This window comes from Acipenser ruthenus, chromosome 55, assembly GCF_902713425.1.
Source record: "Acipenser ruthenus chromosome 55, fAciRut3.2 maternal haplotype, whole genome shotgun sequence".
NCBI classification, from domain to species: domain Eukaryota; kingdom Metazoa; phylum Chordata; class Actinopteri; order Acipenseriformes; family Acipenseridae; genus Acipenser; species Acipenser ruthenus.
In genome coordinates this window covers 485001-495671 of record NC_081243.1, presented here as the reverse complement: position 1 = coordinate 495671, position 10671 = coordinate 485001, and the positions used below count along the sequence as shown (strand labels likewise).

The 10671-nt window shown below is 39.8% G+C and overlaps 1 protein-coding gene across 1 annotated transcript in view; it reads right to left on the bottom strand.

Moving 5' to 3' along the window:
* Positions 1-5184: 5184 nt before the first annotated feature.
* LOC117401666 (serine/threonine-protein kinase SBK1-like) overlaps positions 5185-10671 on the bottom strand; it is a 5754-nt gene continuing 267 nt past the window's right edge. Inside the window, exons 1-4 of the mRNA XM_034002447.3 lie at positions 10566-10671; positions 8054-8246; positions 7191-7393; positions 5185-6823 (exon numbers count right to left, since the gene is read on the bottom strand). The exon at positions 10566-10671 is cut by the window's right edge and continues 267 nt beyond it. Coding sequence (XP_033858338.3) covers positions 6143-6823; positions 7191-7393; positions 8054-8216 — 1047 coding nt within the window. The 5' untranslated portion in view covers positions 8217-8246; positions 10566-10671 and the 3' untranslated portion in view covers positions 5185-6142. The remainder of the gene's footprint in view (positions 6824-7190; positions 7394-8053; positions 8247-10565) is intronic.

The following is a 10671-nucleotide window of genomic DNA, read 5'->3' as shown; positions in this document are numbered from 1 at the left end:
CTTGACACCCATCTTGTAATAAATAGGCAGCTTTATGGCAACTTCCCAATCAATCTCCATGCTCTCCGCTGTTTTTTTGTTTGTGCTCATTTTCCAATGTGTTGCTAGCTTCGCAGGTGCCAGATCTCCCAATCGTCGCCTTTGCGTTCTGTTTCTGACAGAAGGTCACAAATCACCTGGGGAATTCGACTGTGTTCCCTGCATAGGAACACACGAAGAGCCAGGATATGCAGGAAGCCGTGAGCGCGGCGTCGTATTAATTTATACAGGCAAAGAACGATTCAGGTTGTAAATTGAAACCAGGAGAGCGTGCAAACGGACTGCAAGAGACTGTTTTATTATTATTATTATTATTTATTTCTTAGCAGACGCCCTTATCCAGGGCGACTTACAATTGTTACAAGATATCACATTATACATTATTTCACATTATACAGATAGCACATTATTTTACATACAATTACCCATTTATACAGTTGGGTTTTTACTGGAGTAATCTAGGTAAAGTACCTTGCTCAAGGGTACAACAGCAGTGTTCCCCACTGGGGATTGAACCCACAACCCTCCGGCCTTGAGTCCAGAGCCCTAACCACTACTCCACACTGCTGCCCACACTGTTTTAAAAACTTAACCGGAATTGCAAGTGATGCGGTCAATGAATAAAGTTTTGAAAGGTTATTTTTCACAGGTGGGTTTATTTTCTAGTGTATGGTGTTTGAAATTGTTCTTTTGCTCCTATATTGAGTTATCAAAGCTTTTATCAAATATTTGTGCAAAGGTGTCTGAATGCATTGAGACGTGAAATGAAATGACCCAAACTGCCCCACTGGCAACATGGAGCCATATGGTCACCCAAATTCTCAGTGAGTTATTATTAATTTCTTAGCAGACGCCCTTATCCAGGACGACTTACAATTGTTACAAGATATCACATTATTTTTACATACAATTACCCATTTATACAGTTGGGTTTTTACTGGAGCAATCTAGGTAAAGTACCTTGCTCAAGGGTGCAGCAGCAGTGCCCCCCACCTGGGATCGAACCCACGACCATCCGGCCAAGAGTCCAGAGCCCTAACCACTACTCCACACTGCTGTCCATCAGTCAAGGTTAACTGTTAATCAATAATCTAATTAACATGAAATAAGAAATGCCATTTAACAGCTTAAATGCAAGTTGCTTAGTGTTTGGAATGCATGAAAGTTTCAGGAAAAAAAGCCAGCGAAGGGTTGGGGTCAACTTTTCTTTTTTTTTTTTTTTTTAATGAAAAACATTTGTTTCTTTGGAACCAATTTATTCGCTGCAATCACTGTCATTGTGAGCAGGTTTACAAACAAGGCAGTTTTAGCTGGGTTTCTGTGCCAACGGGCAAAGAAATGACTTTGTTTATTTTGTCGAATAGAATGCTTTTTAGCAGCGTGATGAGATGCTCTGGCACTCTGTGTGTTTCGCAGCATGGTGATTTTCCATTGCAGGTCGTGTGTATAAATAGGTTGAAGTCTCAGGACAATGGGATCAGCAGAAAATTCCTGACACCCAGGGCCATTGTCAGAGTGCTTGGGAGTAATGGATTGAGGATATCATGTTGACAAGGACATCTTTATTTACTTCATATAAAAAATAATAATAATTAAGATAACCCTTGAAAAACTTAATGGCATTTGCATAGTGTCTAAGTAGATCATTATTTGCCAGGCTTACTAATTAAAGGGTACATAAGGACCTTTTTTATTTTATTGTGTTACATGTGTTGCTTTTTTACATTTTGACCACTTTTTTAAACTTTTAAATTGCATTCCACTGCCTCCAGATGGCTTCACGTGGACCTCTCAGAACTACATTTCCCATCATCCTCCTGCTCACCGGTGAATCCATCTCAGTTACATATGCGAGCAGGAGGATGATGGGAAATGTAGTTCTGAGAGGTCCATGCGGGTACGTGGGAAGCCATCTTGAGTCAGGGAATGCAATTTAAAAGTTTGAAAAAGTGGTCAAAATGTAAAAAAAAATAATAAAATAAAACAACACACACACCTTACGTAAACAGTTGTAGCAACACATGGGAACATGTAACACAATCAAATAAAAAGGTCCTTATGTACCCTTTTAATGTGTTGTAAAGTTGACATTATTTAAAAAACTGTTGCAGCCATGAGAGAAACGTACTCAAATGTATTACAGGTGCCCTAAATATGTACAGCTGGATGTATTCAAATTCCAGGGCCGTGCTTGGTGATGCAAACAGCCCGGTTTAATATATAATACAGACTATATATTATATTATACCTGGCTGTTTGCATCACCAAGCACGGTCCTGGAATTTATAATGCACCAACAAAGAAGCCTCTAGTGCCTCTTCCAACCTCAGGTCAGGATGAAAACACGCCCCATGGTGGACAGGGGACACCCCCCCTTCACTGCCTGAGCATCTGATCTGAGTCCCAAAGGCCCTCAAGTCATGAAGTGGAGCTGTGGAATTCTGGAATCAATCTCTCACAGAAACGCAGGCAGAGCCGACAAAATCGCTCTGTATCCCGTTTCGCCTGTAGACACCCCCCGTGAACAAGGAGCAAAGAAAGTTTGGCTATGGGCCCAGGCCGATCTCGGCGCTCACACCAAGGATTCCTAAACAAACATACCCATCGTGTCTTTCAACAGCCTGCCAGCTGCATCACATGCCAGAAGATTAATGGCTTCGGGGAGAGCGAGAGGGAGAAGAAAAGTGGGCGATTTGTACAGGACAGCAGAAGCAAAGAGAGGTGCTGCTGTAATTGAGATGTCCCACTTGAAGTGGGACTCGAGATGAAAGGAGCACTGACAGATTCATGTCATGTGAATTTTTTCTTTCTTTATCTCTTTGTCCGGCCCTACAGAGAGGTTGCAATACAGCAGTAGATTTTGAGTTCCCAGAATTGTTTTTTTTTTTTTTTACTCCAAAAAAGAGACCTTAAAATAGGTTTAACAAAATATTTTGTTTTGTCTTTTTTTTTTTTTTTTTTTATTTGCAAGCAACCATTTTGTTTGTTTGCTGTAATATGTAACTACTTCATAGCTGCACCTTACCAAAGAAGGTAGGAACTAAGGGCAGCGGTGTGGAGTAGTGGTTTGGGTTCAATCCCAGGTGGGGGGACACTGCTGCTGTACCCTTGAGCAAGGTACTTTACCTAGATTGCTCCAGTCAAAAACCCAACTGTATAAATGGGTAATTGTATGTAAAAAAAACAATATGATATCTGTATAATGTGATATCTTGTAACAACTGTAAGTTGCCCTGGATAAGGGAGTCTGCTAAGAAATAAATAATAATAATAATAATAACAAAGTTCACTACATAAAAGTGACACTAAATTAGTTCAAACTAACCCCTCTCTGTTTGGGCACTTTTCAGTGTGAATGTGTCTTGTATAGATAGTAACTGAATGTGATTCATGGCAACATTTCAGGCAATACAGCCAGTACTGGAATTCTTAAATTAAAAAAAAAATGTTTGTACTTTTACTGAAATTTAGATAGGTCCTTTCTTTGTTTTATATATGTCACATTTGCCTGGTCTGTTTGCCTGTTTTACTGTGTAGATTTATAAACCAAAATCCAGAATCCTTTTCATGCCTGCAAGGTCGGAAAACTCTTCTGAAGCTGTGTTAGATTGCACTTTGTTCTGGATTTTTTGGCAGGAGAAATCACCGTTCTGTTGATATGCGTGCCGAAGATGATGTGCCAGCGCATGCTTTGCCGTGGCTGAAGGACAAGCACACGTCCTTGCATGATGATATGTGGCAGAACAGGAGTGAGATTTACTATAATCCCTTTGCAGGTTTTTTATTTTTTTCCTGCCCAGTTATAAAGCTTGTTAAAGTTGGTCTGTTACATTGGGCTGTGGTGGTTCAAGCAGAAGGCTAATTCACTGGGGGCTCATGTCTTTGACTTGGGAAGGGCTGGGTTCTGATCTAGATGTGAAATGACTTTGGTCTGTGGTCTCAGTGTTGCTCATGCAATCACAATTGTAAGTCTCTGTTTAAGACTCTACCAGGACTGAATGTTTCAAAGCAATGAGCTCTGAAATGCACCCCCTCTAGTGGAGGGGCCACTGGGGTCCTTCTGGTTACCCCCTCGTACAAGGTTAGCATGTCACGGATCAAGCGGTCCACTGTTTATACATCACAGAGGGCTGATGCCACGTTGCCAGGCCACGGATATGACTTCCAGCCCCTGGAGTGCTCACCTGTCTCCAGATAAGAACTTAAGCCTTAAATTGGCTTCCCGGAACACAGCACCCCAAGGCGCTCTAAATATAAACTCTGATTGGAAGCAAAAAAAAAACCTCTCAATGCCTGCCCTACGGTCCCTCCATTTGAGCAGGATGGACATAGTTTGGATAAGTGTCTCTTTGCTCTTGGGTTTCACAGCTGCTGCAATTTCTGTTTTCATGGGGTTTTTTTGCAGATTAGACACAATATAAAGCTCTAGAAACTTATGGCATTAGGGCAGCAGTGTGGAGTAGTGGTTAGGGCTCTGGACTCTTGACCGGAGGGTCGTGGGTTCAATCCCCGGTGGGGACACTGCTGCTGTACCCTTGAGCAAGGTACTTTACCTAGATTGCTCCAGTAAAAACCCAACTGTATAAATGGATAATTGTATGTAAAAATAATGTGATATCTTGTAACCATTGTAAGTCGCCCTGGATAAGGGCGTCTGCTAAGAAATAAATAATAATAATAATAATAATAATAATTATTATTATTATTATTATTATTATTATTATTTAGCAGACATCTTTATCCAAGGCGACTTACAGAGACTAGGGTGTGTGAACTATGCATCAGCTGCAGAATCACTTACAACTACGTCTCACCCGAAAGACGGAGCACAAGGGGGTGAAGTGACTTGCTCAGGGTCATATTGTACTAATATTGTAGTCTACAATCACTTCTTCACCCGAGTGATTTGGTTCTAAAAAAGTCCCATGCCTGCATTGAACCTAGGATCTGTATCAAAGGCTATTAAATACATTGAAATGGTAATAGGACATTTGTCTCGGTGTGTGAACGAAAAACCAATAACTGGATTTTTCTATCTCCTGTAAGTGAATGTTCATTTGGTCCCTGATATCAATCAAGGGTCAGTTTAGACCTTACTACTTTTGAGTTTGTAACCAGACATAACAGTAGCGCAAAGAATAATAATATCATTTTATTGATTTTTATTTCAAAGAAAAACAACCGGCAAATGAAACTAGAATAAAAGATCAAATGCATTTCAGCTGTAGACAAGGAACCCCCTTTTTTTTTTAAGAAAACACACATTTTCAGAGAGAAATAAATAACAAGGTCACTCTTTATTTTAAGGGCCGTTTTTTAGTTTATTAACTGTTGACAAACATAGTTAATTTTTAGTTCTAAGTGTTAGGGTTAGGGTTAATAAAAACCTGATTTAATTTGCTAAACATTACTACAGTAACAATTTGAACCAATTTCAAGCATATGATCGACTGGGTATTGATCATCCATAGGGCTCTGGTGTTTGATTGATCAATCATAGTGTTCTGGTGTTTGATTGATCAATCATAGTGTTCTGGTGTTTGATTGATCAATCATAGGGTTCTGGTGTTTGATTGATCAATCATAGTGTTCTGGTGTTTGATTGATCAATCATAGGGCTCTGGTGTTTGATTGATCAATCATAGTGTTCTGGTGTTTGATTGATCAATCATAGGGTTCTGGTGTTTGATTGATCAATCATAGTGTTCTGGTGTTTGATTGATCATCCATAGGGCTCTGGTGTTTGATTGGTCATCCATAGGGCTCTGGTGTTTGATTGATCATCCACAGGGCTCTGGTGTTTGCAGTTTTAGCTGGCCTATTATATATGATTTACTAACAGAAAATAAATAATCTACATTAACATGTTTATTAGCGGTTTGTTAACAGTTAATAAACTAAAAAAAAAAACAGCCCTTAAAATAAAGCGTGACCAGTAATTGTTTCAGCTGCTCAGAACCATTTAATGGCTCATTGTTTCTTGTTTTCTTTACATATTGTTTTACTAGCTTTCTGCCTTGGTTTCAAAAAAGGGATGGAACAGTCCATTCACTGATTAAAAACACCCATCTAGGGTATCTCTGCGGGTTTCAACAACCCTTCCTTACTGAAGATCTTTTTGCATTGGACTTCCATAGTGAGATGCCGTCCTGCACACACTGAATCCCTTTCCATGGCAACCCCCAGTCGTCGCCTCCTCTTCCTTCCGGTTCTCTGCTACAGGAGGCTTCACCCACTCCTCAGCTAGGTAAGCCACCACCTCAGTGACCGGGTAGCGATCCTGGGCTCTTAGTGCCAGCAGCTTCTTAAACATGGCAAGCGCGCTGTCGCTGAAGCGTTTCCACTGGGAGGGCACCTCCCATTCTCCCGGGTCTCCTTGGCACCACTCGGCAAACTCTTGGTATAAATCATCGCTGGGGGTGCAGCGTTCCCATGGGAAGTATCCGGTTAGGAGACAGAAAAGGACCACGGCGAAGGCCCAGGTGTCCAGGCTGGGTTCCACGCTGAGGATCGTTCTTGACTTGCTGTCGTGGTCGGAGGCGACTCCCACGGCACACAGCTCTGGCGACATGTACGGCAGGGTACCGGAGATGAGCTGGATCTGCGAGCCCCTCTTCTGAGTCAGCCCAAAGTCGGCCAGCTTCACCCGACAGCAGGCCCGGTCCAGCAGAAGGATGTTTTCGGGTTTGATGTCCCGGTGGACCAGCCCCTTGCTGTGGATGAACTCCAGAGCGCTGGCGATCTGCTGGGCACAGTGCTTCGCCGCATTCTCGGGAATGCCCACCTGCCACAGTTTAAAGGTTACATGGAACATTAAAAAGTCAGTACAGTCAAATTTTCAAACCGCTGAAAAAGGTTAAGCATGTCAACGATCCTATCTCCAGAACTTACCGATGTCGCATTTCCCAGCCACTATGACACGTGGATTATAATGACTAAAATATAGTGTATTTTTTGTTTTTTCTTAACTGCGCTTTGGTCTGTAAGATGACCAGCAACAGAGAGATGCTGTGGTGCCCAAATCAGAAACCAACAACAGTGGGCAAGACACACGCCAGCAGAAAAGTGCTACGTGATCCTACATCCACAACTACTGGATCTGTTTAAGTGTAGAATCTAAGAGAACCTAACCCTTTCCCATTCCCACTCACGCCAGGCTCAATGACAGCAAAGAGGTCTTTTCCGAGAACCAGCTCCTGAGCAAATCCGTAGTGCTCCTCAGACTGGAAGGCGATGCCAAACGTCCCCACGATGCAGGGGTGACTGGACACCTGGAGAGAGATGCAGTACTCACGCAGGAAACCCCGCAGCTTGGTCGAGGTCTTGGGCATCACCTTCAGGGCCATTGGAGTGCCTGCAACACAAGCCATGGGAAGAGTCTTTAGGTGCGCTGGGTCAGGCTTTTCAAATATCTTCTGTTTGCTTGAGCAACATCACTAGCCCCACTTTTCTGGTGCTTGATTCTTTTGAAAAGCGTCATTGTTGGGCATACCAACTTGGAAACTCTATAGAAATAAGTGGGGCTGTCAATTCCTGTGTGCGTGCGTGCGTACGTGTGTGTAATTTGTGGAGTGTGGAGTAGTGGTTAGGGCTCTGGACTCTTGACCGGAGGGTCGTGGGTTCAATCCCAGGTGGGGGACACTGCTGCTGTACCCTTGAGTAAGGTACTTTACCTAGATTGCTCCAGTAAAAACCCAACTGTATAAATGGGTAATTGTATGTAAAAATAATGTGATATCTTGTAACAATTGTAAGTCGCCCTGGATAAGGGCGTCTGCTAAGAAATAAATAATAATAAATAATAATAAAATTGATAGTAGTTATACAAATGCAAAAATATATATATATATTCAAGAATATTAAAAACTGAAATGACAATATATTGTATGTCAATATATTTACAAAATATATGTTCCTTCCATAAGGGAAAAAAGCCTCAATTAAAATGACATTTAAAACCATGAATAAATGTAGATGGTTCCTCTTTAATGAAGCCGGTTCGTAGCCCAGGTACCTCTGCAGCGATGGGTGACCAGCAGCACTTTCCCATACTTCCCTCTCCCCAGCTCCTTGATGACGTTGAAGTGTTCTCTGATCTTCAGGCTGCTCAGGCTCTGAGCCATCAGCAGCATCAGCTCCTCAAGCAGATCCCCATCAGCCAATGAGATCGGATTCATTGTGACGCGGACGCGATCTCTCTGCTCTGCCTGTGCACACGAACAGAACAACATCTCCCAGTCAGATGAGCGAGTCGACCCCCCCATACAGATTATTATTATTATTATTATTATTATTATTATTATTATTATTATTATTATTATTATTATTATTATTTATTTCTTAGCAGACACCCTTGTCCAGGGCGACTTACAGTTGTAAACAAAAATCCATTTCAAGAATCACAGTACAAGTGATAATACAATTAAGAGCAAGATAAATACAATGACTTTGGTTCTAGCAAGTACAAGAATATGACAAAATACGATTCAATAACGGAGCAGATAACAGTGTCAGTGATAGTTACATCAGGATATAATTAAATACAAAATACTACAGATTAAATAACACTTGATTACAATACTCTAAAGTACAAGATTAAATGCAGTAAAATAGGGAGCAGATAAGAGCAAGTAAAGTGCATTTAAGGAACAGTGTCCATAGGGGGAAAAAAAGAGGAGTGCTTTACTTGCTCTTATCTGCCCCCTATTTCACTGCATTTAATCCTGTACTTTAGAGAACTGTAATCAAGTGTTATTTAATCTGTAGTATTTTGTATTTAATTATATCCTGATGTAACTATCACTGACACTGTTATCTGCTCCGTTATTGAATCGTATTTTGTCGTACTTGCTAGAACCAAAGTCATTGTATTTATCTTGCTCTTAATTGTATTATTACTTGTACTGTGATTGAAATGTATTTTTGTTTACGACTAAGTCGCCCTGGATAAGGGCGTCTGCTAAGAAATAAATAAATAAATAATAATAATAATAATAATAATAATAATAATAATAATAATAATAATAATAATAATAATAATAATAATATACAGGTTTACCATACGCGTAGCCAAGTGTATCAGCTCTTTTGAAATTCATTAAAAACGAGTTTTAAGATTCTTGAGAAGTTTTGTTCAACGGCAGCTACTGGACCAGTGGGTTCATGACTGCTCTACTGGGAACCTGCTGCTAGTGACTTGGTATGTAAATTAAATATCTCAGTTAAGTCAGGTATTGAGTTAAGAACACAAGAAGAAGAACATAAGAAAGTTTCCAAACGAGAGGAGGCCCCATTCAGCCCATCTTGCTCGCTTGGTTGTTAGTAGCTTATTGATCCCAGAATCTCATCAAGCAGCTTCTTGAAGGATCCCAGGGTGTCAGCTTCGACAACATTGGCTTAGATGCATATCTGTCACATCCTGAAGTTTAAAGCAGGGTTGTGGTCTCAGTAAAGCCTTCAAAGCTCTCCAAACACGTCGAAGCTCTAATCTGGTGCACCAGTGTGATTCCTGGAACTGCCTGATTCACATTTTGCCATATTATTATTATTATTATTATTATTATTATTATTATTATTATTATTATTATTATTTATTTCTTAGCAGACGCCCTTATCCAGGGCGACTTACAATCGTAAGCAAATACATTTCAAGTGTTACAATACAAGTAATACAATAAGAGCAAGAAATACAATAACTTTTGTTCAAGTAAAGTACAAGTTTGACAAACCACAATTCAATAATACAGCAGATAATAGTGATAGTTACATCAGGATATGATTAAATAGTGATAGTTACATCAGGATATGATTAAATAGTGATAGTTACATCAGGATGTGATTAAATACAAAGTACTACAGGTTAAACACTTGGCAGATTACAGTATTCTGAAGTACAGGATTAAATGCAGTAAAATAGGGGGCAGATAAGAGCAAAATAAAGCACATTTAAATGAAGGGTGATAGTGTCCCAGGATACAAACAGTGCAAATCACTTGGAGTTCTGTGTTTTATGGAGCTAACCCAAACAAATAATGATAAAAAAAGACAGCTAAATTAGAAAGTTATTTTTATTTAAACAGTAGGGCAAATAATAATAATAATAATAATAATAATAATAATAATAATAATAATAATGTCAAGACCATCTAAATCAATATCTACCACACTAGACAAATCGTTGATTAATTATGATCAATTTAAAAGTAATACAACATTGATTCAATTAAAAAAAAACACACATTTTATTATAAAAGCTTTCAAATATGTTGACGGTCATAAAAACATAAATAAATATCCAGTAGAAATGAATGAGTTCATAATAAATGAAAAAAGAAAGATACAATTGTGTTTAAAAAAAAAAAAAAAAAACTAGACAGATTTAAGAACATCTTATTCTGTGAACGAAATGTTTTAATCGAAATTACACTAGCTAAATCAATATCCATTCGGCTGTATAAAATTTTGAAACAGTATGTGTGTGTGTGTGTGTGACAGACTCACATGCTTTAGTCTGATGCATCTCTTACCTCTCCCTCTCTCTCTGCTTGCTGTGCTGTAGCTGGAGTCCCGCTGTTTGCATTGCCAGAGCTAGCGGTTCAGCTAAAGGGCTTTCTTCAACAGCTGATTAGACGC